The sequence below is a fragment of the Pavona decussata genome, unplaced genomic scaffold, assembly GCF_977016875.1.
Source record: "Pavona decussata unplaced genomic scaffold, jaPavDecu1.1 SCAFFOLD_366, whole genome shotgun sequence".
Classification (NCBI taxonomy): Eukaryota; Metazoa; Cnidaria; class Anthozoa; order Scleractinia; family Agariciidae; genus Pavona; species Pavona decussata.
The window spans coordinates 3,425,875-3,452,500 of record NW_028145742.1 but is presented as its reverse complement, the minus strand read 5'-3'; the positions used below and the strand labels follow the sequence as shown (position 1 = coordinate 3,452,500).

The 26,626-nt window shown below is 41.9% G+C and overlaps 2 protein-coding genes across 2 annotated transcripts in view; both read right to left on the bottom strand.

Annotated features, from left to right (window-relative positions):
• LOC146452880 (uncharacterized) overlaps positions 1-18,027 on the bottom strand; it is a 48,499-nt gene extending 30,472 nt beyond the window's left edge. Inside the window, exons 1-18 of the mRNA XM_085097748.1 lie at positions 17,885-18,027; positions 16,654-17,444; positions 16,240-16,308; positions 14,906-15,799; positions 13,691-13,711; positions 13,275-13,470; positions 12,485-12,849; positions 11,371-11,451; positions 9,135-9,350; positions 8,512-8,799; positions 6,701-7,360; positions 5,420-5,794; positions 3,697-4,095; positions 2,752-2,889; positions 2,057-2,284; positions 1,196-1,726; positions 539-586; positions 1-238 (exon numbers count right to left, since the gene is read on the bottom strand). The exon at positions 1-238 is cut by the window's left edge and continues 392 nt beyond it. Coding sequence (XP_084953874.1) covers positions 1-238; positions 539-586; positions 1,196-1,726; positions 2,057-2,284; positions 2,752-2,889; positions 3,697-4,095; positions 5,420-5,794; positions 6,701-7,360; positions 8,512-8,799; positions 9,135-9,350; positions 11,371-11,451; positions 12,485-12,849; positions 13,275-13,470; positions 13,691-13,711; positions 14,906-15,799; positions 16,240-16,308; positions 16,654-17,444; positions 17,885-18,027 — 5,681 coding nt within the window. The remainder of the gene's footprint in view (positions 239-538; positions 587-1,195; positions 1,727-2,056; positions 2,285-2,751; positions 2,890-3,696; positions 4,096-5,419; positions 5,795-6,700; positions 7,361-8,511; positions 8,800-9,134; positions 9,351-11,370; positions 11,452-12,484; positions 12,850-13,274; positions 13,471-13,690; positions 13,712-14,905; positions 15,800-16,239; positions 16,309-16,653; positions 17,445-17,884) is intronic.
• A 3,033-nt stretch (positions 18,028-21,060) lies between these two features.
• Positions 21,061-26,400, bottom strand: LOC146452879 (organic cation transporter protein-like). The gene is made up of 9 exons (XM_085097747.1): positions 25,742-26,400; positions 24,959-25,105; positions 24,012-24,292; positions 23,318-23,557; positions 22,857-22,991; positions 22,264-22,349; positions 21,836-21,944; positions 21,619-21,691; positions 21,061-21,297 (listed from the first exon to the last, which is right to left on the bottom strand). The coding sequence occupies exons 1-9, from the start codon at positions 26,063-26,065 to the stop codon at positions 21,061-21,063; spliced, it is 1,632 nt and encodes a 543-aa protein (XP_084953873.1). The 5' UTR covers positions 26,066-26,400.
• Positions 26,401-26,626: the final 226 nt, after the last annotated feature.

Sequence of the window (26,626 nt, the reverse complement as noted above, 5' to 3'; positions counted from 1 at the left end):
TCTGGTTTGACCCAAGCGATCACTGTTATTGAGTTCTTGGTATCCAGTTTCCCGCTGTTTGGAAACTCGATGTAGCCTGTCCTGAATTTTGGGAGCCTGATGGATCCACCCCGTTTACCGTTAGGGCCTGGGGCCGGTCGAACGTTGTACAAAATTCCTGGACTGTTTCTCAGTGGTCCGATGTCTCTTCCTCGAGCTTGCTTGTTCAGCGGGAAAATACCAACAGCTTTAGGACGCTCTGATGGAAAGAAGGTAAGTAAGAGTATTATGATACACACATGTGCACAGGGAGAAGGAAATTAAGCTATTTTTTCCTTTATTGATTGTAACAAACGAGCAGATGGAAAAAAGGTGTACGCTACCATTTGCTTGAGAAGCCTGTCCTTAAGCCACCTATATGGGTTCGCGACCGTTGGTGGGAAACAAATTTTTACCAATTTTTAATTGACACTATTTTGTTAATGTGTAGGCAACATACACAAGTAAATTGTTTGATGTGATACCGACATTTTTAAGCTTAAATCATTTTCTTACGTACTTGGACGTTTAGTTGGTTTTTTAGGCCTTTGAGGACTTCCTCCAGCTTCTGCAAATAATTAAACACATACAAAAGGTTAGAAAACGCCAGGTAAGAATCCGCTGCCCCTTAAACACTTATAACTAACAGCACACTGAGCTAATACATTTTCGTTTGAAAACGCACATATTTCAAAACGTTTTGCCTTACATCAACACTAAATAAATGAATACGCGCGTCTCTTGACGCAGATGACTGTTGAAACGCTTCCTCGTAGCGTATCAGTATATTCAAGAAGTTTAGTGTGCACAGAGGAAAATACTGTGAAAACGATAGCGTAAACACGAAGTGTTTGATGCGTTTTAGTGTGGACCAAGCGTCATTTGTCACAGAATACGACTAAAAATGGAGTGTTACCGCACACCACTCAGCTACAGGGAGACTGGGCGCGAGCTGCGATTATATTTGTTATATACATCTTGTATACTGGCGCATCAATGATGTGGAAATAAATCTTCCTCCATTACCAAAATGACGGCTGTTTTCAGATATCTGCTGGCAAACTTCCAGTCCACTGAGTGTGACGAACTCGAAGTGACCTCAGTCTTTGCTTGCCATTGTTTCCTTTTACAATGACCAAATTAGGAATATTCGATACATGAAGCCATTATTACACACCTGCACATGCTTTATCAGCAATCCGCTTCACTATAGTTCCCAGGCCACTAAAGCCTGTTTTGTACGTGTGCTGAGGGTCCTTGGCTATGGTAAGAATTTCGCTGAGAACAGCACGAGGCCCCACGCCAACACTAAAAACATTCACTCCCTTGGCAACCAACTTCTGCACTGGCTTAAGAACCGAATCAGAAGACTTCCCGGCTGTCAGCAAAACTAGCGTTTTCTTTCCTTTGCTGGCGGCAAAGAGGCTTTTTAAAGCCAACACAAGCGCCCTTCCCGTTCGTCTTGTTTTGCCTAGTGGCTGAAGCAGTCGAAGGACATGTTTTATTTTCTTGGGACTGTTGAACTGACCAAAGCTGAACTTGACTTGAGGGCGGTCAGAGTTAACCACTAAACCAAACCGGACCTTATTACTGGAAATGGTAAAAGAGTCTAACAGTTGTAGAAAGAACTGTCTAATGTAGGAGAATCCTCTTCGAATATCAGCAACCGTGTCGATTATGAAAGCAAGATCCAACTTTGCGTTACAAACTGTATAAGGAATTAAAAGAAATTTATTAAAACCCCTTAAACTTGTATGGTTATGTTTAATTTCACAAAATTCCGGTCCACAAATGTTTTATCCCATTCTTATTGAAATGAAATGCTCCATTCTGCTTGTTTACATATCAAAATTCTAGATTTAGTGTTTGTTTCAATTTTGCCCAAGACCAAACTTTGCTAATAAGTTAGACTAAAAGAATTTAGCAGTTAGTTAATGACATTTGTTCCAATGTTTTTGGATTCTAGTAAGGTATCTACATACCCCTATGAAGCAGAAATGAAAGCCGTGACATAATAGAATTATTAAACTTATAGCACCTTTGCTTGGTGGTGTTGTTGCTGCAGGCAATGTACTTGGTCCAGTCGGTCCCACTGGCTTTGGGGGAACAGGCTTGCTGGGAGCAGTTGCTGGTATTGTAGGTTTACCGGGCTGTCCGGGTGTCCCAGGCTTGGGACCCCCGGGACCTCCCGGCCCACCAGGACCTTTAGGGCCTCCCGGACCTCCAGGTCCCCCGGGTTTTCCCGGTGGGGCAGGGGTCGGTCTTCCTGTGCCTGCAATAAAACGGACACCACAGCTGATAATTAATTATGTGCAAATAAATAATAATAAATTATAATAGCAAATAACTAATAACTAATAATAAATCATGTGCAGCTAAATTATGTGCAAGTAGTAGCTAATAAAAGCAGAAGTTATGTTTTATTACATCATTGGCGCAACTGATCCCAGGTAACTTTTCCAAATGTAGCTTTGGGAATAAGAAGTTGAGTGAATGATTTGAAAAAAAAAAACAAATTTATGCAATAAAGGGATGTAGTTTTGAACTCAAATTCCTTTTTGCGGAGGCTACATCAGACGGTGGATGTTCTATCTATACTTATGAATAAATCTAATAAGCTAAAGTGAGTTAAGATAGGGATCTGACTAAAAGATAAATAATTGCAAATAACAACAACAGTACACAGCAACTGCCCAACTGAGTTGTCTTCAGTTTCACTTGTTGTTACATTACCTGGAGCTCCTGTTTTAGGTGTTGTTTTCTCGCCCGGTTTTGGCTTTGTTGGGGGCCCTTTTGGTCGTGGTGTTGTCGGACCTCCGGGGCCTCCCGGTCCGCCTGGTCCCCCGGGTCCCCCAGGGCCTCCAGGGCCACCTAACAACGAAAGAATAGTGGTTAACTTATCACGTATGAAACACCCGAAGTATCAGATCTGTCTTGTAGGACACGGGCTAAAACGTAAATGATTGGAAGTTTGCAACTACGGCAAGGGCAACGTCAACGTCAACGGCAAAACAATTGTGCACTGCTATGGGGAGTACCAATAAATTATCCGTATAGATCTGGTAAACACTCGATTGAAAAAAAAAAACCTTGTGAGATAAAAAGCATAAACCATGAGCGATAAGACCCAACAGCTGTCTGGAAAGCGTTTGACCTATGACCTTATTTGCTTTCTTCTTGTTAGACAAAAAAAACACATGCAGGTTTTAGGTCTACATATTCCGTATCATTCACACTTTGGAGGGGACAACTGTTTTTCAATCGAGTGTATCAATATCTATCTCAGGGGCCAATAGACCAGCACTTGTTTAGCACCGGCGTTTTCACTAGTCCGTTATAGGGACAGCATTTCTTCTGTTTCTAGACCTAAGGACATGGTTATGTTTCGCTAAAAATATCATTCATTTAGCTCTATTAATCGTTGAATGTATATTTACAATATTTCTTTACTGATAACAGAAGTACAAGCGTTTGTACTTCTGAATTTTAATGACTGGCTTTCATTACACTCTTTAAGTCATTTTTTATTTCATTTGCTTTCGAATTCTAGGAGAAAGAAGATAACAAGGTTTACGTCGGTTACTACCATTGTTTTTCATTTTACTTAGTAGAACTTAATTTAAAGTAAAGTTTATTGCCTTAAGTAATACGCGGAGTGAAGTCTTGAGACCTTCTTACCTGGCCCTCCTGGTCCACCGGGGCCTCCAGGCCCACCGGGGCCTCCAGGCCCACCGGGTCCCCCGGGCCCTCCGGGACCTCCTGGACCTTTGGGGCCTCCAGGCCCACCGGGTCCTCCTGGTCCACCAGGAGTACCGGGCGGTTTCGTTGGTTTCGTGGGTTTAGTTGGTTTGCCTGGCTTTGCAGTTTTTGGCCCACCGGGACCACCGGGTCCACCAGGGCCGCCTGGTCCTCCAGGACCACCAGGTCCCCCCAGTCCCCCGGGTCCTCCGGGGGTACCGGGTGGCTGTTTTGTAGGGGTTGTTGGCTTGGGAGGTACACCTGGTTTAGGCGTTTTGGGTCCACCCGGGCCTCCAGGTCCACCGGGCCCTCCGGGTCCTCCAGGGCCGCCAGGTCCATCTGTTTTACAAAAAAAATGAATTTAATTCATTTGAATTGTAAAAAAACCTACAAGTAACTTGTTCCCATTTATTCCACCCAGCCTCGTCGAACTTCTCTAAGATTCTGTCAATTTTTATTTGCGTCTTAAGACACGTATATAATCGTGTCATTGTATCACTGTATAATGCAATTCCAGGGATTTGATTGGCTAAGCGGCCATGGTATATGAGCCATTACACCATGCCCGAGAAATAGCGGCCATTAAAACAGTCTTCTGGTTGTTCCTGCAAAGTGAAACCACCAAGATCTAACAATATTTCTTGATTGTTTTCAATAAAACAATTACTCCACTCGCGCTTGTTGGATATGAGATGATTATAGCCAATTCGGCGCTTCGCGCCTCGTTGGCTATCTATCATCTCATATCCAACGCACCCTCGTGGAATAATTGTTAATTATCTTATGAAAAATATAAAGATTTTGAAGAGATGCCTTTACGGAAAGAATTCTGTTTCAACAGAAAAGATACTGTGCCAACAAATTGAACTCTCCTTCGCTAAAGTACATTGAAATACATTGAATATTTTGAAGGAACACTGGTCTTATAAATGCCAATCCGTGGCTGGACCATGTTTGTAATTTTTCTGAGGTTGTTCGCTCTAACTTCTTCTATCATATTTTAATGTAAGAAAGCAACTGCCAAAAAAAGGATTTCGGTTGCCGTAAATACCCGACCCTAGCTACATGCATATATACATGGTATTACGATGGTTTTCAAAGCTGTAAGCTTGTGGGGTCGTTTGGTTACGCCTAAACTAACCTAATCTACGTTACTATAGAATATTTCAGGTATAGCAAATACAATGGTTAATAGTAGACAGATGTCCGTTGTCTGTAACGTGTGGTAGATGCAAACTTAAAGGCCCACATTCACCCAAGATGTATTGCGCGCCGAGGAACAGTTTTCATATATGAAAACCCCCCTATTTTATTTGAGCGGGAGTCGAGTGAGAAAGTAATAAGCGATCACGAATAGTCTTTCCCTTCAGCACGAGTCGTGGAGGAAACCCGTATGAACCTCTTGAGCTCGTACAGCCAATAAGACCACGCGTTTGGACAATACCGCATTTCAAAAGAAAAACAAACGACCACAATGACTCTTGGGTGAAGGTGGGCCTTTAAAATCTTTAAAATATTTCTCAGCGCTAACCCGCTTCCTGAGATCGTTAAAGTTCGGGGACGCTGCTGCCTCCTTGTCGTTGAAATTGAGCTTAAGCGTGTTCTTCCTTTTTCTTAAGTTACAATGAACAAATAAACAAATCATTGAGATAAAATGACATACTTGGTCCACCTGGCCCACCGGGCCCCCCAGGGCCTCCCGGACTTCCTGGTCGGCGAGTTGTTGGCTTTTTTGTTGGAACACCTGGTTTTGGTGTTTTGGGACCCCCAGGGCCCCCTGGTCCACCAGGGCCTCCAGGACCTCCTGGGCCACCTGGACCACCCGGGCCACCTGGACCTCCTGGTTTCCCTGGAGGCTTTGTTGTGGGCTTCGCAGTGGGTTTCTTCGTTGGAGGACCACCGGGTCCTCCTGGTCCCCCTGGTCCTCCAGGACCTCCTGGTGTCCCTGGGGGCTTTGTGGGAGATGAAGGTCGTGGCTTCATTGTTTTGGGACCACCAGGTCCTCCTGGCCCTCCGGGTCCACCCGGGCCACCTGGTCCTAAAATAACAAAAAAAGAAAAAAAAAGGTTTGCTCATTGCCTCAGCTTAACCGTCATTACTATAACATACTCTTACATAAAAACAGCCATTTCAGCTCGCCTCTGCAGTTTACTGGTTGTATTATGCTGACGGGTTCTAAGCAGCTGTTCATGATAAGAAAACACATTGTACACGGGGTTGCGGACTTTGAGCATGCATGTGCCAAATTGTAGAGAGTGGTGAGTAGTTCTTAGCAGTACATTAAAAATTGTCCTAAATGGGTAGATTTTAATTAAACAATACTGTAAAATTGATTGACTCCGGTTTGTAACGCAATAACAGACAGTTCCGACAAAATATATACAAGAATCCCAAAAACACTGATAATACATGTCTTGTTAGCAGATGGTCTCTGTAAATGCCTCAGTTCGTCTTAACCGGAAACAAAGCACAGTCTGAAAGGTGATGATCGGCTCACATGGAAAGGGAACACGCATAAGTCACGTAGATATTTTTAAACTGAACAGATGCCTCTGTAAGTTAAATTAAAATCTCCTTTTTACGAGAGTGAAGAAGAATGGCGAAAGCATTTTTGATTCCTATCGTGGAAAGAAGCTGGAAGGCGATTAGCTTCATAGTCGATATGAATTGCAATAACGTTCGGGTCTGCGTAGTTAGAGGAAACCGACAGCTGGAGAGGAAATGTTGTTAATTTTCAGGTTGGTTGGAATTTTTAAATACTGTTCAACCTTCTCTTTTTGAATCCGTTGAGGAATAATCCGATCAAAAGTAATAACTTTTTAAATTTCCAGAATTCTTAACAAGTTTCAAAGAATGCGTTCAAACATATAGAAGCACTGAGCAGATTTTAGGTTGCGTTGTAACGCTATTTAAACTGAAAATAACTCCAATTAAGGTTATTCACCTGCAGGGCCTCCTGGTCCACCGGGACCACCCGGTCCGCCAGGACCACTTGGTCCTCCGGGTCCTCCTGGACCTCCTGGTCCTCCGGGGCCATTGGGCTTTCCGGGCGGGTACCTAGTTGGCGTTGTTTTCTTTTCTGGAGCTCGGGGAGACTTTGTCGTTGGTCCTCCAGGTCCTCCGGGCCCTCCCGGACCACCAGGGCCTCCTGGTCCACCAGGTCCGCCTGGTCCTCCTGGGCCACCAGGTCCACCTGGACCACCTGGTCCACCGGGGCCACCAGGACCCTTGGCCCCCCCTGGACCACCCGGTGACCCCGAAAGTTTTGTTGGTGTGGTCGGCTTTGTCGTTTGTCCCGGACGTGGGGTTCTTGGTCCTCCTGGTCCTCCTGGACCTCCTGGACCACCGGGGCCTCCTGGGCCGCCAGGACCGCCCGGTCCACCTGGACCCCCGGGAGTTCCTGGTTTCTTGGTGGGTTTTGTTGGTTTGGTTGTTTTACCAGGAACAGGTGTTTTTGGTCCACCTGGCCCACCAGGTCCACCTGGTCCCCCAGGACCACCTGGTCCACCCGGGCCCCCGGGGCCCCCTGGTCCGCCTGGTCCTCCTGGCCCTCCTGGTGTTCCCGGAGCTTTCTCAGTAGGCTTCGTAGGCCTTGTGGACACACCTAAAAACTTCTTTTGGTTAGAAACTACGAGACGTACATAAAATAAGAATGTGGGTACATGTCTTTCAATGCTTAGTGATTACATATATGTAAGTATAATTGTTAACGATATCGCATTTACCAAAAGGTATTTCATTAAAAATAGAGAGATTTAGAATCGCATTTACGGCAAACGGCAAACGTGAGATTCGCGTTAACGTTTACTTGGAAAAATGAGTACATAGATGAGAATAGTGCGAAATCATTCCAGCCTTTGATGCTGATTCAAAACTACTCAATTTTACTGAGGAGCTGAAAACAGCGAGCTGAGAATACAAGGTAAACATGGTCACGTGGTCAATTCTGCCGTTTGCCGTGAACGTACTTCTAAATCTCTATAATACTGATCGCTATAAAATACGGCAAAATACACGAAGATGGTCGAAAATGTTATGTAACAACAGTGAACCTTCTGGTTATCTCTAACCGTACTTTATCTAAGAAGGGTGCATTTTTGGAACTATTTCGGTTATTCATATTCCAGCCTTAGAATATGCGGGAAATAAATTTCCAAAATAACAGATATTCTAAAAACGAAATACTCTTGACGAAGGTGAGCTATAAAGAGCCAACAAATCTGCGTACTCCCGATTGTCAAACATGGCGGAACGTCAAGCTAACTTTGCGCTGCCTAAAACTGCAAGTTTGAGGGGATATTTTCGCATTTTTTTATACATGTACCATGTTAAAAAATTACAAGGGAGGATGAACACGAAGAATTATTTGTTCTTTTTGTTTCTCTTAGCAAAGCGCACCACATTTTCAGACTCCCCATAGGAAGAAAAGAGAATTTTTGGGAGTTTCTGAGCTTTGGCTAGCTGCATTTTTTGATTAGTGTTTTGAAGACGTGACTAAGCCAATTTCAATCAAAGGCCTTGACCTCCCCCCTTCCCCCCGCACTTCTAAAGCAATAATCACTTATTCTGTTCCTTGCGTTCATTCTGCTTTTTTCGGTAGAAGAAATGAATTGAATGCTATGTCGTTCAATCCGAAAACAGAAAATGTCGAAGAAGAACACGATTAATGATTATTCTGAGCATTCCTAATCCGGAAGTGTACCAAAGTAACTCTTCCTAAAATGAAAATGAGTTGTTCTAAAGTTCTAAACATACCTGGCCGTTTGGTTGTTGGTCCACCAGGTCCCCCTGGGCCACCGGGTCCAGCTGGGCCTCCGGGACCTCCTGGACCTCCAGGTCCCCCTGGTCCACCGGGTGTACCTGGGCGTTTTGTAGGCTTTGTAGGCTTTCCCGGCTTAGGTGTTGTCTTAGGGCCTCCGGGTCCCCCAGGGCCACCTGGGCCACCAGGACCCCCGGGTCCACCTGGTCCCCCAGGACCTCCGGGTCCACTGGGACCTCCCGGCCCTCCTGGCCCTCCTGGACCTCCGGGTCCGCCAGGTTTACCTTAAAAGGGATGAGACCCACGATTAGTAGAAGTTCTATGTGTTAAATGAATTAAATTGATTAATCGTAAGAAGTTGAAGTTGTTTGAGTCAAAAACGTAGATCGTACAAGAGAGGCAAATTGAAAAAAAAACATTAATTCTTGTGAAACTGATCAAACGTTCTCTTTGTTGTCATCAATAAAGTTAAAATATAGGTCCACGCGTTAATAAGGTAGTTATAACAACTGAAGTTCAGTTCAGTTAATTGTATTCGTACAGTAAGTAAACTTGACTACATACTAACATAAATATGACCAGTTTTACCAAATTATTATTATTTTTATCAGTTTCCTACCTGGAGGCTGTTTAGTTGGTGTTGTTGGTTTTGTTGGTTTACCAGGCTTGGGTGTCGTTGGTCCTCCGGGCCCACCCGGCCCACCAGGTCCATTTGGACCTCCCGGACCTCCGGGGCCTCCCGGACCACCAGGGCCTCCTGGTCCACCGGGCCCTCCGGGACCTCCTGGACCTCCGGGCCCTCCAGGAGTTCCTGGTTTCTTTTTTGGTGTCGTTGCTACAATAAATTACACACTTTGTTTAGTTATTTCATGGAAAACAACAGGAACAACGAAAGAATCAATGCATATTTCAAATGCCACCACAAAATTCCTAACTTTGCCCTTAGTATTCTGTCTTTTCCCGTTTTTTCACTGTTTTATTTAAATATCTGTCTGTTATTTAAAATAGTTCAAGTTGGAATAGCACCCAATTTAAAGTTGAACTAGCAAAATACTAAGCCAATTTTTTTTAACCTGCTCAAGTTCAACTTTTAAACATTTGAAATTTTACTCCTTGCATAGCTCATGTAATTGAACTAAAAATAAAGTACTTAATATTGGTAGCGAGGCGCAAACTAAACAATAAACAAACAGCTGTGTACCACTCAAATGGTTAATTTCCTGATTACCTTGGAGCATGCAGGCTCTGTCGAAAGCCAAAGATGATCTGTCAGTGGTTCTTGCGACCCGCAGCTATAAAGTTCTTAAGCTATTGCCCCACCCACCCCCTCCCTCAAAAAAGGAAACCTTTTAAAGCATAGCGCTAAAGTAAACGCCTTCTTGCTAGCGAAAGCAATAGGATAGGCCGTTAGCGTAGCGGTCCCAAGCCGTGGAATAGACCTTTATATATAATATCCCCGGTTCAAACGGCGCCCGTAGTCGTAAGCGCGCCGTTTTAATCAACTGTCGAGCCAAGTTATTGAGTTCGACGAGCTTGTCGAGCCAACGTCGCGCTAATGACTCTGGCGCGACATCTATTCAAACGTCACTCTAAACTTGTGCCGAACTGAATGCATGCATTTTTGATAACGTATTAATAAATTATGATGTCGAGCTCGATGTCGAGTTCATACATTAAGGAGCTAAAGCACAGACGTTCGTGAGCCGACCGTGGGCCACGGACGGCAACCGGAAGTCGAATGTTTGCTTTTATGGCGTGGGTTTGCTCCTTACCACGGACAGGAAAAGCTCTTGTTAATGTCTGTGGCTTGACGTTACAAACACGATGGCGTGAAAACGCTCCAAAAAGGGAAAACTTCAATTGTGGCTCCAAAGTTCCCTACTATAACAGCGCCTGCAAGAGCGGACTTGCGGTAACCGCATGCGTAGACTACGTGGGATGTTTGGAAAAAAATGGCGGTAAGTTAGAGACGAAAACGAAAGAGACATTGCTAGGCGACATTAAGGAGAAATTGACCCTTCGCAAACAGTATCGCGCACCAAATTATGACTGATACGATCAAGAATGACCCGGTACCCTTGGATACGTGGAAGAGTTTTTTAAAACTTGAATCTGGGTACGTGCTCCATACCTTTTGCCACCAGCCAGAATTTCTCGGCAGCTGACAGCAGGATCGCAGAACTTCTCCAGTAGCGTTTTGAGAATTGACGAGAATACAAATGACGAGGAAAAGCTCACGCATTGACTTCCATTTCTGCTGACGATAGAAAAATAGAGCTTGTTGGGTTAACATCCTTCTTCTTCTCAAGGCCGCCAGAATTCGAAGGAAAAGGACGGTTTTGCCCCTGATTTTGCGTTGGATAGCCGGCCTTTGCGCACGATCCGCCATCTTTGTTTTTGTTAGAACGATAGGGATTGTGGTCTAGCGCGACATTTGGCGCGACGTTTGAATCAGCTGTAGAGCCATGGTCGCGCTGAAGTCGAACTCAACTCGATAGCGCGACGTTTGAACCGGGCCATAATATCATCCTGCGATATACGTAATTTCTTGTGTTGGGGAGAAAAATGGCAAAACAATGATCGTTTCTAACTTTTCTGCAATGGAACTCTGCTTTATTATCAATGTGTTGAATAACAAAACAACGAATATTCCGGTGTTAATAGCCAACACGGCATACGGCCTCGGCTAAGTGTCAAGCAGTATTCCGCTATTCGTCTGTTTTTCATTTATGCTTTACTGTTTAACTTGGGTGGATCGACTCAAACTGCCCCGTGACTAAGAGTAAGTAATAGGGTGATAAGTCACAAAGTAAACTTCTAGATCTTTACTGTCACCTATGCTCAGTTGTACGCACCTGGTTTCGGTGGTCCGGTGGGTTTTGTTGGTCCACATACACACGGCTGCAGAGAAGATACAGTAAGAGTACCACCAGCACCTAAAAACAAAACCATAACAATGGTTTTCAAATGATGTGCGTTTTTCTGAGGTTTGTTTTACTACACCTTGTGACTGGTTAAAGAGCCAGTTATAGGGAACCTATAAGCAACGGCAATTAACACGTTACTATAACAATAGAGTCAGTGATGTTATTGGGCATAATATGTTTTTGGCCCAACTCAGGCTCGTTTTAGCCCTCGTCTGTGGGCTAAAATGAGTTCTGAGAAGGGCGAAAAAAGAAATTTACGCCCAAGAACATCAACTCTATTACTATTATAATAATTTGAGAGGGCATTCAGCATGTTTAGAAAAGGCCGGATTCAGAAAGCGATATCTTGAACGCTGTCTGCGTGGCGTTGGCGGTTATTTTACTGTACAAATTTTAAACGTTTTCATTGTTGCATAAGCTTAAAACTTTGGCAGAAGACCGCAAAAGTTGTCAAAAGAATCTTTGCTTCTAAGTTTTCAAAAGGAAAATAAAAGAATTTTGTAAACAGCGAAGATATAGTCCCTTAAAAGTATTAGAATGAGCGGGTTTCGCTCGACGAAGACAAATTTAACTCTACATTCACCTTGCCTTCGACCATGGAGCTACTACAGGCATTATTTCCACCATCGCCAACGAATTTTTTGTAATTCCTCTTCATCTAGCTGCGACGCCTGAGAATTTACTTGTTCGTTAGGTTTTTAAGCCATTTTTAGCTTAAAACAATTTCCTTGTAGATGGCAGCGCTTCCAGCCAAGCAACGAGAAAAAGGCGCCAAACATTTGAATGGTTTCCAGTTCTGACTGTGGCTGCGCTATTTTCTTGTTTCTTATTGGCTCAGAGCAGTATTTTAACAAGCAAATTACACAACAATGCCCGACGAAATTACCATAATTGAAAATATAACTTCATTTTATTTGTTCTATTTCGCGATTATAAACAGAGACAAGAGAAAGATAAGGGAAGGTTTTGATGAACCAGTTTGTAAATGTGATCACACAATCCTGCACACACAGTCATTGACCTCTTCTAATTGAATACTTACTCATACAAATGGCTTTCTTGAGATCGTTGGTGATGTACTGCAGCTGCTTGAAGTCTGACGTAAACACGTGAGTCTTGTCCGGATCAGTTGCCATGGAATCCAGCTCTCTTGCGTTAAAGTACCTTCCCACCCCTACCGAGTAGATTGTTATACCACGTGCTCGCAGTTGTTTGGATGCTAAATGTACGTCATCTAAGGAACGACCGTCAGTTATGACCACTACAACCTTTGGAGCACGTGACCGTTGACTTCTCCTAAACAGTCTCCTGTAAGCTGCTCTGAGGGCACGGCCGGTCCTCGCCCCAGTCTTTGGGTAATAGATGGGGCGATTAAAGGCGGAAAACAGCTGCGAATTGCTTTGGTACCTGGACGGAAGGTAAACACATTTAACTTTTGTGAGAAGTCCTGTCTTGGCGTAGAAGAAGGGCTTCTTTCACTTTCTTTGTACAGCAAGCAAAAGCTTTTGAATTTTGAAATACGAGGTAAGCAGAACACAATTCATTCTACAAGGATTGAAAGATATAATTCAGTTTTATCACAGATCAAAAACGATATTTAGGTCTGTATAGACGATATTTCCTCCGCTTGTGTCAGTAAATAAAACTTCTCGTTTGTATGATACAAAGTATCGTAATTTTCATAACATCGATACCCTAGTTTCGATGCTTCACTATCCTGAAATCCCGGGTTCACAGCAATACCATTTTCTTAAAACTCGACTTTCGTTCAGGCTTTAGTATTATTGTCCATGAAAAATGAAAGAAAAAAACAGTTTTATCTCGACACTAACCTGCGAAAGCCGAAGATTATTTTCGGTCGTGTTCCGTACACAATTAACGATACTCGGGTGTTCGTTCGTGAAATTGCGAAGCCCATCGTCAGACCTCGGACGAAGTCGATGATTCTTCGGAAGTTACCAACACCATATTTTTCGACACTTGAAGATCCGTCGACCAGGAAAGCCAGGTCTATTTTTGCATTACAAGCTGCAAAGGTATAAACAGTGAAAACAAAACAATTGATACGTGGATTTTAAGGCCATTGTACTTTAGTAAGCGATAAAGTTTGCTTTCCTTTCTTGTTCACCGTTGTAAGTCAGGGAAGAGCATATCCACATAATACATAAAAAGGCCAAAAATAAATAGAGTCAATAGAGTGTATTTACACTGTAAAACCTGAACTCTGTTTGTCTGTTCCGAGTCTTACCTTGAGCTTTTGTTGGCTTCGCTGTAAGGAAAATGAAAAGAAAAAAAGAAAAGAAATATTTGTCATATTTTTATTTTATAATTTCTCAGAACAGTATTATATCACGGTGAAAGACATTTGAAGGCCTAGAAACAATAGGATATACCACCTTCCCTAGAAGCAGAGACGAAATGTATTTTGAAATTTTTGCAAAGCAGTATTATTTTTATTTTTCGTTTTTTTTTTCCAGGTTATGGTAACGAACCAGAGAAATGTAAAAATTAAATTAGTTTGGAAAACGATTTTAAACCACAACGTTATTTTCCTCAGGGTGTTTTCCAGTTCATGTACGAATTCTGAGAGAATATCTCCTGGTTTACGACTCGTTCATTATCTCTACTAGTCCCGGGCATTAATTCTTCTTATTTTTCACCTGAATCTACACATCACGCAAAGAAATTAATTCTGCGAAAAAATGTTTGATTTGCAGAAAACAATATTTTAAAATCCTCTATTTTTGCATGGGACCAGCACTGGAGTGTTGCAAACGAAATGAAAGGAAAATAGTGAGTGTTGGTATCTTGTTGTCGGTCTTCGTGTTTTGTCTGCAATGTCATCGGCTGAAGAGAGCTTGTCTTGACACTGAAAGTGAGCAATTGAACAGCTAAGACGAAATTGAAGTCAAAGCTCCGAGAAGACTAAGTCAAGTAGTGAGCCAAAATGGCGGGAAAATTGGACTTCTAATTTCATTTCAAAATCGCATTTTGGGCAAAACGCAATTTTTTTCGTGAAACGTCTTTGAGAGATGCCTAGATTCAGACAACAAAGTAAGAAATATTAGGTTATGGGCATTCGCTAGCTGTTCAGTTCACCGTTATCAAAGTCGCATGTAGAAAGCCTTCGAAACCTACAAGTATAAATGTCAATATAAACACACGTAAACAAATAAGACGAATGAATGTACTATCGAAGCTTCACAATAAACAGGATAACTACCCGGTGGCTTCTATATAACGGCTGCGAAATGTTGCCTTTCTGGAAGTCACTGTTCTGGGCGGTTAATAGCTCGATCTTCTGACTCTTTCCGATCTGAATCACAACTGAAGGTTGACCGTGAAAAGTACGATTTATGAATGTTAACTAAGTAGCCCAAATGTCGCAGCACGTGCACATGTTATGCATTAACGCGTGCATGTGCCAGATTTCGCACGTTACCAGCGAAACAACAATACTTACGGCAGGGGGGACACATTCCTGGGACAATTGTTGGTGACGCAGCAAATGACTTGTCAGCAGGATTACTGTTGCCATCGTCTTGCTTCATAGAATCCTTATTAGAATGTCCTATGTCTTCCTCAATATCACCATCATTACTGCGTTCATCGTCATCCTCATCATCATCATCGTCGTCGTCGTCATCATCGTTATCATCGCTATCGTCGTCGTCGTCATCCTCGTCGTTTTGAGGTCCTTCCTGCTCCGCTTTCTTGTCGGCCTCTTTTTCTTGTTCAACAGCTTCTTTCTCGATTTCATCTTTGTAATCTTTCTCATTAGAAGAATGTTTCTCATTCTGATGTGCGTTCTTTTCATTGCCTTCTTTTAGAGATTCATTTTCTGGTAAATTATTGTTTTTGTCCTTAGGCTGTAGTACAGTAGTGTTTTCTTTTCCTAAATATTCCGTTGTAAATGAGCTGGAGACATTGTTTTCTGGAAACACACCCCTGTCATCCTCTTGCTTAGCAGAATTGTTATAGAACTTCTCTTCGTTTTTTCTATCGTTGTACCCTGCATAACTCTGCTCGGTTGCGTTGTATTCTGCTAGTTCTTCTGCCTCTGAAATTATACCCTTTGTTTGCGGTGAGGCAGCCTTCTCATTTCCGGAAGTTTTGACCGAATCCTGTGAAAAAATCCTTCGGGTGGAAGCCTTTTCCGAGGTAGGTTTTGCTTTCACTGGAGCAGCATTGGTGCCTTTAGCAGGCCGTGCATTCACCGCGTACTGGGGCTGTGTTGGGACCAGTGGAGACTGAAAGCTTGGTACCACAGGGGGCTGGTAACTAGGATAACCGGGATAATTGATGTAGCCCTGGTAACCTTTGTATCCACCGGTATTTGTAACACAAGGTGGCCTATCTGGAGAAAAAAATAAGAGAAAAAAAATGATTGATGGAAGATTCAGGTAGGGTTGAGATAATACCACCAAGACATTTTCTAGACATCATAGCAGGCGCATGAAAAATATAGGGCGCGAGAAGGAGCGGGGCGCGCGAGGGAGTGTAATGCACCTAAGGCTGGACATTTTCGTACAAAGTAGAATCACGTTGTAGTCTTACGAGGAGAGAACCGCGAAAGTATTGATGCTTTGGGGATTGTCTGGACAGTCACATCGTCTTTTCATCTCGTCATTTTTCTAATTGAATTATAATTGCCTTGCTAGCAGTTTATTTTGGAAGAATTTTGTTTATTTTATGACAAGAGAGGCCATGTTATTGTCTCTTAAACGAGTGCCACACATTCTAGTGTAGACTAAGCCTCTCACTGCTTAGTTACAGCTATTTTGTAGCTTAACTTACCTGGGCAGATCATGTTTGATGGACAACATGGCAGACTGGAATATGCGTACTGCTGTGGAGCTCCCCAGGCTAGAAAAAGTTTAAACATCTTTTTTACTTTTTTAAAAGTAATCCAAAGTCAGAGACAAATTTAAAATTGCATCAGCCAATTCCTAATAGTTTCAGTGAGTTGTACTCTTAAGATAAGGCCAAAATTATTAAATAACAAAATTATTGATTGGACTATCGGATAACGTTTTACCCATCATTGCGGGGTGAATATTTTTTTCTTTTTCCTTGGTAATCCTACTTTGATCTCTTTCTAAGGTTTTCCGTGCAAGGGAATTCTTTAAGGCATTTGCCCACTTTCTTTGAATGCAATATAATACGTTTCCAACAATTATTATTACTATAAAAATCGCATGTTCTTCATACCCAAATTCTGTCTCTTCACAGGCTGTTCTTCGTCTTCTTCTTCTTCATCATTTAAGAAATGTTCTTTGGGAAAATTTCCACTTCCTTCCGTTTCTTCACTTGTTTCCTCGATCTCCTGATCTTCCGTTACATTTTCTTTTTTCTTATTTTCTTCCACTACGCTGGTCATGTGACTAACATGACTGTCACCTTCTTCAGAGCGATATTTTTGAGAGCTTTCTTGCATCGTCTTGTTAGTAAAAGACTTTGTTTCCGATTCCTCCTTCCTGTCATCCATAATGTCTCCGCTCTGCTCTGCATCATCCAACAAACTACTTGACGTTTCATTAACGTTCAGATCACTGTTCATAGTCTTGTTGCCAATATCACTGCTGTACCAACCACCAGCGTCATACGTGTGGTTGGTCTCTGCGCTGGTCATGTTTGTCTCTAATGGTGTGTTCTTGTCACTAGAGTGATAACGTCCGTCGGAAACGTCATTAACGTGGTCTTCTCTTGCACCGTAACCTGTGACGCCATGATCATGCTCTTCGTCATCAGTGTCTAAGTCTCGCTTTTGACGAACATTAGATCCCAAATAATCCGTCTTTAAATGAACGGCGTTTGAATCATTAGCTGAATTTTCAGCGTCTCGTTTCTCCAGGAAAGAAGATTGCGGATCGTGAACAACGTTTGGTGTGTAGTACTGCGGTCCAAACCCTTCCTGTGTGTACCATTCTTGAGAAAGAGAATGGTCTGCTAGAAGAAGCAACAGCGTGCCTCTTAGCAGCACAGAAAGGAACATCTTAAACCTGAAAAATAATAGAACCAAGGTAAATGAACATCATAACACAAAGGGAACACTGTTTGGTCGCTGCTTAAATGCCCTTTTATTGGTCAGGCAGGGATTTGCATGCCAGGCCTCTCAATAACCTGAAGTAGTTGTTGCTTCTCTAAACAAATGAACACTGCTTTTGTTTCAGTAGTGTGTTAGCGAACATTTTAGTAAAGTTTAATAGTTTAGCAGTTCAGCTGTGTCCTGCTACAACCAAATTAAGGAATGATAACAAAAGAAACCTAAGCGACTCTTTCAAAGTATTTAGTATCACTTCCGATTAGGTGACTCAAATGTTGACTTTGTATAGCTTGGTTTACATATGAACACTGATTGTATCTTAAGTCTCGTAACGGTAGCGATTGTTTAGAATGAATTGGAGGCCAGCCTTGAGATACTGCTTCATGTATTCATCACCCATTGATGTGATCCGCTATCAAGACATCACAACTCAGTGTGATGTGAAAAAATGTTGGGGTCATGTGATCAGTTCTTGACAAAGGGTCATCTAGCCATAATGTCGAATAGGATATCTTACTGATATAAGTAGCTTTTTGCATTTTTGTAGGACAAATACTAAATTACTATTTAGCTAAACTGAAAGCAATACTGTTCACAAAATGACAAAATGTTTCCATTTTTGTTAGTTGCGATTGGCTGTTCCTTTACGCGGTGCAAAGCCGGAATGTTTACATGTCTCTTCAGTTTCGCTTGGTCTTGATGAACTAGAAGATGTTAACTGAGCAAAAAAATAAAAATTGTGGAGAGATTCAATGCATTGAACCTTTTCTTTCCATTGATTAAATGAGAAGAAATTAATCTCCATATTTTGAAATCTAATTTTCTTGGTTATTTTTAACTGTCCCACTCCTTGACGAAGAAAAACTTAACAAAAAATGTTCAATGTAATTTGTGACCAACAGTAGTCAGTCATTCTTATTAAGACTCACCTTGTTGTCCCTTACATTAATCTTCTGCGGAGGAAGTACTCCTGAGTAATGCTTTCTTAATTAACTACAATTCAATGATTTTACAAAAGAACAATTTAAAGTTTCATATGCTTAGTCACGTCACCTGTATAGATATCAGGTCCGCTTAATTCAATGATATTATTATGTCAATAATGACAATAATAACCGGTTTATTTTCGAATGGTATGGAATAAATTCGATATCTCAACCACTCTTAATCAATCAAGAAAGGAGAAGTCTTTACGTCAGTGATGCAAGAACTTTTTCCCTCGCGTTAAACTCATTACATTTTAGTTTTATACGTGTCACACCTTCAAGTGACATCTTCGCAGGTTTTGGTTTGTTATCTCTTTAGACACTGGTTATTTTATAAGCAACGTTTAGTACCAGCCTTCAATTTACTAACAATCATATAGCTACGAAAACTTCACCTTGCGCTTCATATCTTCATCGGTGGCATCTGAAGAAGCGATATACTTAAGACGCACATGGGGTTTGAATAAAGGTAAATGTATTGAATGGCAGAAATATCACTTGTGATGATCAATAAAAATTTGTTTTAAACAAATACACCGGTCACCTTCAGGCTAACCCGTTGAAGTTCATATAAACATGCTCTTTGTAATTTATTCATTTATTTCCGTTGTAGTGGCATATAAAACCAAAAAAAAAAAAAAAGGATGTCAAGGACACGCTATAGTTGTTGGCTTCAATTTATGTAAATCAATCGCTAAAAATAACACAGATAAAGCAAAAATTGTTTGGTTTTTTTGAGCCATCAGTTCATCAGGACTTTCACACCACATAACCATTATGGAACGTGAAGACGAATCAGATAAACCTTGCCTCATTCCAAAACGACGCTGCCCCTGTAGAACGACAACATTAAACAAAAAAGACACGGAAACAGTCCTTCTTTTTTTCTCCTGTGACACGTGACGAGAACCGAGTTCACTGCGCGCAAAATTAATAGGATTTGGATCCTGGGCATGGACAACTAAGAGAAAAAAGAAACATTGGTCTTCTCGCTCAATATATTTCTTCCTTAATAAACCATCGCCACCGGTGCTGTACCGTGATGTTTTATAATATGAATAGAGAGTGCGAGGGTAATAATTGCCGGACTGTTACATAGAGATCTTTTTATTGTAATCAAACCTCTACTCTAACTACAAACTGACGTTAAATTGTTGGAATTAATGTCTAACATTTCAAAGCTCTTTTCTTGTTGGATGTCATTTTACACAAGCGCATCGTTGCCAAAAAGTATAATGATGACATTACAATAGGGAAAGTTAGGAATCGCTATAGTCAGTGTCTTATGAACAAAACAGAACAAAACGTCAGTTTAGAACAGCTAAGTTTATCTTTGTTTATTGTTGTTGTTTGATGCATGTTACTGTAAATAGTATAGCGGCAGGTGTGCTTTGAACACGATAGGTTAGATCTGACTTTCTATACTGCACAACTTTTGTTCTTCATCTTTCGCCGGACTGTGGTCTCCATCTGATCGCTTGGGTCCAGGTCAGGCGGTGTGCGTCACGACCCACAAAGGGTGCTGGGTAAAGATATGGAAATGGCTAATTTGCCTCTGGTCACGATCGAGTAAACAACTCCCCGAATGTAGGACTTAGGTCGACTTACAGTCGCACTGAAACTGGGCATTCAAACTTTGCTTCCTTTTCCAAAAGCTATCACGAAAGCCAGCAATTTGGCAAATTGTAACCGTCTAGTGGTAGCCGTAGATGCTTCTTGTTGGATACACAAGGCGATTTTGTTGAGTTATTCCCGGTTCGGAGACAATCAAAGGCGAGAATTTTATGTTTATTCTGATACTAATATTATGTGCCGTAACGTCTGCTTATAGACCCTTCTTTATTTATATACTTAGACCGCAAGCGGTCGAGCGGTCTCTTTCTCTTAAGTTCTGTAGCGCGCGATGGATCTAGCTATAGCTAGCGAGCGGTGAGGCCGCGAGCCGCGAGTTCATTTTTGTGATTTGCATAATTTTACTGTCACTTCGCCCGCGTGATCTAAGGAAAACTTGAAGTACGACTGTTCGCAGTCTATTTTTCATTGCTTTCGCTCATTTTTAGTTTGCTTTTTTTTATCCCCGGGTGAAAGAGATCTACATTTCCTTCTTGGATTTCTTGTAGAGTAATAACATTTGCCCGTAGGCGTTTCCGGTCGGTTTCCCGGGAGTTGAGCTACTTGGTTTACACGATCTCTTCATAGATACTTTATTAGTTCAACGGCTTCCAAGGGAAAAACTGTAAGGGGTAGACCCGGGTAGACCCCGAAAATTCTAAAGTAGAAAGGATAAGCTAGCTTAACGTGCAAACGTATTGGCCAAACCCAGTAAGATTAATTAGCTTTAGCCTAAAGAAATGCAGTAAATCAACGACCAAAACAACATGGCGGCAGGCGCGAGGTCGTCACCTTTGAAATGGCTACAAACGCGAACAAATGCTTCAGCTTAAAAAGTAACCTAACCAGCATTAAGCCAATTTGTTCCTCTAACTTTGAAACGAATTTCAACCGGGAAAAAATGACACAGACTTCGTTAACGATGAAATTTTCGACAGGCGGACCACTCTAGGCTGATGTTCTTGGGCGCGAAGACTACTGACCAAATAACGCATTCTGATTGGTCGAATTTCGTGACGCACACCGCCTGGGTCCAGGTCTTTTACAGCAGTAAATTCTGTAGTCCTCTTCCCAGTCTTCCGCCTGCTCCACGGTCTGAGGCATGGGACTGAATAGTGTCTCTGGTAACCACAGAGAAATTATCCCTGCAATGATCCCGAGCACGCCAAAAATAACCAGCGGCAGCGTTTTATTCAAGCTAGGAAGGTCAGCCTTGAAAAAAGGAAAATAGAGATTAACCGGCGACGCTAACCGTGCTAATAATCAACTTTGCGTAACTTAAAAGCATTGTTTGCAAGGAAACAGTGAGAATGATATTGGTATGCTGTTATTGATGTTGGCAGAAGGATAGTTGTCGATATTAAAAACTATACAGAAGTATAAACAGTGACTGGTATGTTCAGAAAGTCGTTACTTGGGTGAAACTTGAAAGGTTGGCTTTTTTAGGGGTTGGGGGAGAGGTGGGTAAGGAGGACAAATGTTGGTAGGGTACCCACCAGTATTGGGGAAACACGAGTGAGGTCGTTATCTTACCAGTAGTACAATGTAAGGAGCTAGTATTGCTCCAACACGGGCCATCATGGACGACACTCCCACACCAATGTTTCTGAAGACAGCAGTGGAATGAAAGAAACAATCAAATAATACGTTAGTATTTTATAGAGAAACAATCCTACGCACTGCTTCACTGAAGACTCTTGCTCACATTTGTCACGCATACAACGAATGATCACGCGATATAGTCACGCACCTGATGACAGTTGGAAACAGCTCAGCAGTGAAAATGTAGATAGCGAGAAATGTGGACAGAATGCAAAACTTGCCGATCATCGCCAGAGTCGTTACAAATGGTTGATATTCTGCGAAAAAATAATAAGGGGCACTTTTAGGTTAGGGTTTTTAGGTTAGTGTAATCGTTCTGCAATCATGAACAGGCACATCTGACACGTTACGATCTTTGATAAAACCAAAAATTTATAGTAGTTAATACCTTCTTAAATATAATAAGAGCTCCCCCCTCAAAATGAATATATATTAAGTAAAAATAACACAAAATATTTAGGGTGTGATAAGCTACATTCAGCTTCTGCATAATTTTCGTCAAAACCATTGTCGTCATCTTTGTACCATAAACTGGTATTATTATTGGCAGATTATAACGAAAGGTATTACACGCACCTGGTTTGTTCGGCACAGCTAACACCAACAGGCCAGCCATTCCACCAATCAGCATGAATGTACAGTATGGAATACGCCTACCAAACCTGATAACAGAACGGTCCCCAAAAGAGAAAAAAGAAACAAGACAGCATTCTGTATGTACAACAAAAAAGATTTTAAAATTCATTTCCAATTGTAATTGCGTCACTGCCAGTGCCAGTGAAGTGTTTAAAGAATCCGCCACAGTGTTACGGAATTAATGCTCCTAATTGCACACGAACTCAGTAAAACGCAAACAAATCCTCTGATTCCAATCTCCTGGTTCCAGTTTCATGATTATCTTCCTCTCCGTCTAATTCCGTTTACTGACTAAAACTCTTCTCTATCCAGTCTTGTGATTCCAATCGCTGCGCAAAATGTTCTAATTTAAGCGATGTCAAATACCTCCGAATTTGTTTCTCGTTTATCTTTATATTACTGTAATGTTTTTGAAAACGTGGAAACCTGAACCTGGCTTAATGATGTGCGAGTAAGCAAAGTTTTTGGTCAGTCCGTATAACGATGCTAAAAATTAGCCAAAAGTAAGACTGAAATTAAAACTGTATATTTACCTGTGGAGACAGAACCAAGCCAGCAGTGCACTCGGCAGCTCGATGATAATGAGAATGAAAAAGTTCACGTACATGTTCCCCGCCAGATTCTTGACATTTACACTCAGACCAAAGTACACCAGAGCGTTAACGAACCTAAGAACAAAAAGAAGACAAACAAGTCCCCTGACATAATTCGTGTATTTTTCCTATTCTAATATGATGACCACAGGATATATTACAGCTTTGCTGTACATAAACTCAGCTAATCAGATAGCGCTGCGCGCCTCGTTGGCTCTTGCTTCGTATATGACTAGATCTCGTGGAATAGCTGCTAGTTATACCAATTCATTTACGAGTTCCATTAGGTGACAATTCATCGTGTTAGAGAGTGTTTGACTTAACACTATATAATTCTTCAAGTAAATCCAAACAACCTCGATTGAAACAAAAAGTTACCCACCTCCATTCAAGCCCCTTACCAGTTGAAGCAGCAGATCATGATCCTCTTTCTCAGTTTAGGAGTCTTGAAAAGGTCAAAAGTCCCGTATTTCCGGGTATCATCTTTTCTGACGCCAGCTTTCTTTACCTCGGAGATGACGTGCTTCAGATGCTTGGCGTCAACAGTGACGCCATTTTTAGCAGCATACGTCATCAACAGACTGTGAGCCTCATCCAATCGATTGTTAGCAACAAGCCAACGAGGCGACTCCGGTATCCACCTTGAAAAAAAAAAAAAAAAAAAAAAAAAAAAAAAAAGCAACCGTGCAGTTGACCTTTACATAGGAATTGAGATACCTCCGTACATATATTAAAATCGGCTTAGCTTGCACAAATCGAGAAACTTGATTCGTTTAAAGGCTCAGAGGAATTAAACAAAAGAACGCGCATTGCAACATGAGCACCCTGCGTAGGAGGTTGCTACATGATTTAAAAAGGATGTAACCTTTCTACCCACTTACGCTGCAGGTAAAATCTCGATGGCAAGGATTCCTATCGAGAATCCACGGAATACGAGTTATTTCAAGGTCCCCACTAGAGTCATCACTGAATTTTTTTCGAGGATAAAGCTATAAAAGTCATTAGCTTCAACATAACATACTTGAAGACACAATGATTTGATCAAGTTGAAATTACAACCGTGTTCGTTAGCGTAACTGGCTAAATAAAACCTACCACCAAAAGCCCAGCAGCAAAGTGCCTGGTAAAGACACCGCTAGCATCAAGTGCCGCCAGTCCCTCAAGAAATATGCCAGTAATGACAAAATGGCGTAACCCAGGGTCATGAAGATGTTGCTAACAAACCCTGCTGCAGTCCTGTTGGATGTCACAGACAACTCCATGCAGTAAACAAATCGGGACAGGAGGCAGCCAGCAGCGGCCGCACCGGTACCGACACGGAACAATGCGAAAAGAGAAAGGCAGTCTGCCACTGCTGACACAGTACCACAGCACGCCTGAAAGGTCAATAACACAAATAACAGCCCGTGATTACTCAAGTACTAGTGAATAGCGTGTATTAGGAGTGTTTCCGAACCATCGTCTTGGGAGCCATGATCATGCGCCCGTTCCTACAGCTCAGTGGTAGAGCATCTGGACTAGTAATCGGAAGATCATAGGTTCGACTCCTGTTTAGAGAACTTTGATTTTTTGCCGAGTATGCCTGTGTCACTAAATGATGAAATAAATCTTTCTCTTCATATTTTCGACCATTTGCAGCATGTGCTGCATGAGTCACGTTATATCTACAGCCATCTGTTTGGTTTTGTACTTGGTTGCTAATTGACGCAAAGAAAACTCCATTGCCTTCCCTTGGCTCTCATTCTTCGTGCATAAAAAAAGAAACAAACTGGGTCTTTGCACTAAGAAGCGCCGTCTTGTGATCTTATCTCACAGAGGGAAGGTCAAGAATGATGACTGTTTGTCCGGTTCAAACTCATATTAATTAAAATGTAACCGAGGAAAAAAGCTGGTGACATGTTTGATTTGGGAGCTAAGGTTCTCCCGTCATTTACGTCATCCTGAAATGACTCATCTTGTCTCGCTGTTTGACCGTAAGCAAAAACCAGGGATTTGATGTCAAGAATGTTTTGCTCAGCACTCTCAACGAAAGAGGTACTTACCAAGATAGCGATACTTAGAAACAATGCGATCTTGCGTCCAAAATGATCCGAGATGCTGCTAAAAGCAAACGAACCAATCAGCAGTCCCGCCAGGTAAGCTGCTTGACTCAAGGCCTTCAGATGACTCCTACTACAAATCAGCTCCCACTGAAATGATTTGACAAGAAAACTAATTCTCTTAGAGAGAACTTTACAGTTCAGTAACAGTACGCTGACTTGCAAAATAGCCGTAATTACATTGGACACCGGTGCACCCGCAGAATTTTTCGTTGGCTGAAAGCAAGAGCTACGACATCCTGCGGGGTTTGTAAACAACTTGGGTACCCCAGGAGCAAAAAAATCTTTCGGATTCAGTCCAATTCAATTCAGTTCAGTTGAATATTTTTTTCTTTCAAACTAATAATCCCCTTAGCCAATTTCCTCGAGCAAACCGACCGATTATTAAATAGTTGTTCTATTTGGATCAACCGTTTTTGTTTGAAAAAGGGAAGCAAACTCCTTGCGAGCATTGAAGAAAACTGGCTTTAAAATTAAGACTTTTTACATCGTCTAACTTTCCTTTGACCTTTCTAGATCTTTACTGATTGTTTGTTTTTATCTTATGTTTTAAAAAGCCTATCGCAGGCGGTAGCCTAGACATGTTTATATTTGACATACCTGGGTTTCAACGCGCCATTTGTGAGCCATAAGGCTGCATTCAAAACTGCTACTCAGTACTGACTTAAACCAAAGGATTACTGAATTTCAACGCGAAAACATAAAATGTTAAATGCAAAACCCTACCTCAGACACTGCACTTGTAAATTCACCATCGAATTCATATTTGGTGCAGTTAACACAGCACTTATCGACGGAGCATGTCGAGTTAATCACGGATGACGTGCTGCAGTGATATGATGGAGAGGCGCCGTAGAAAACCAACACGAGCTGTTGAAGGCCAATAGGTACTGTCATCAAACACATGAATCCGTACAACAACATCGGATAGCGGCCAAATCCTCCGACTAATCGAAGTAAGTCGTCAAATTCGTACTTTTTGTTTGCCGCTGAGCTTGTATTCAAATCATTCTTGTTGTCTGGCTGGCTGCTGTCTCGAGCGGTTTCCATTCTGTGTCAAAATTACTTTTCTCGCTTTAGATTGTAATAAACTGTGGACTAGTTAAATCTTCAACGAGACTAATGAAAGCCTTCTTAAAAGAGAACCAGTGTTTTGGAGAAGACTGAAAGGTTATACCGGTTGTGACACTAATTAGTAATCAAATGTCAGATGAAAGTGACATTTGGCAGACAGACGTCTGACAGAAGTCACGACATACACTGCAGGCTGAATAGAAATACGGCATTTGCTTGCTCTATATCAGCCTCCTTTCCTTGTACTTTGTTTTTAAGCTCTAACAACTCTCCTCCCCTGCCCCACCCACTGAACAGACCTGACTCAAACGAGCAGCTATTCATAATTTTCTCTTGGTGGCATAAGGTTATCTTGTTTACCAATGTTTAATGCATTTGTTTGACACCATTATTGTTGTATTCAATAAATTAACTAATAACAGAAGGGAAACCTGTTGGTATTAAATCATTGTGAACCAAAAAAACTGCAGTGCAAATCAAATCGGCTGAGGCAGACGTTGCGTGAGTCGCATTCGCGTTCCTTTCTTTACGTGACCT

Coding starts and splice junctions, on each gene's coding strand:
- LOC146452879 (XM_085097747.1), bottom strand. CDS start 26,065: ATGGAAACCGCTCGAGACAGCAGCCAGCCAGACAACAAGAATGATTTG. Junction 24,293..24,958: donor TTCTAAGTATCGCTATCTTG/GTAAGTACCTCT, acceptor TTGACCTTTCAG/GCGTGCTGTGGTACTGTGTC. Junction 22,992..23,317: donor ATGATCTGCTGCTTCAACTG/GTAAGGGGCTTG, acceptor TTTTGTTCTTAG/GTTCGTTAACGCTCTGGTGT.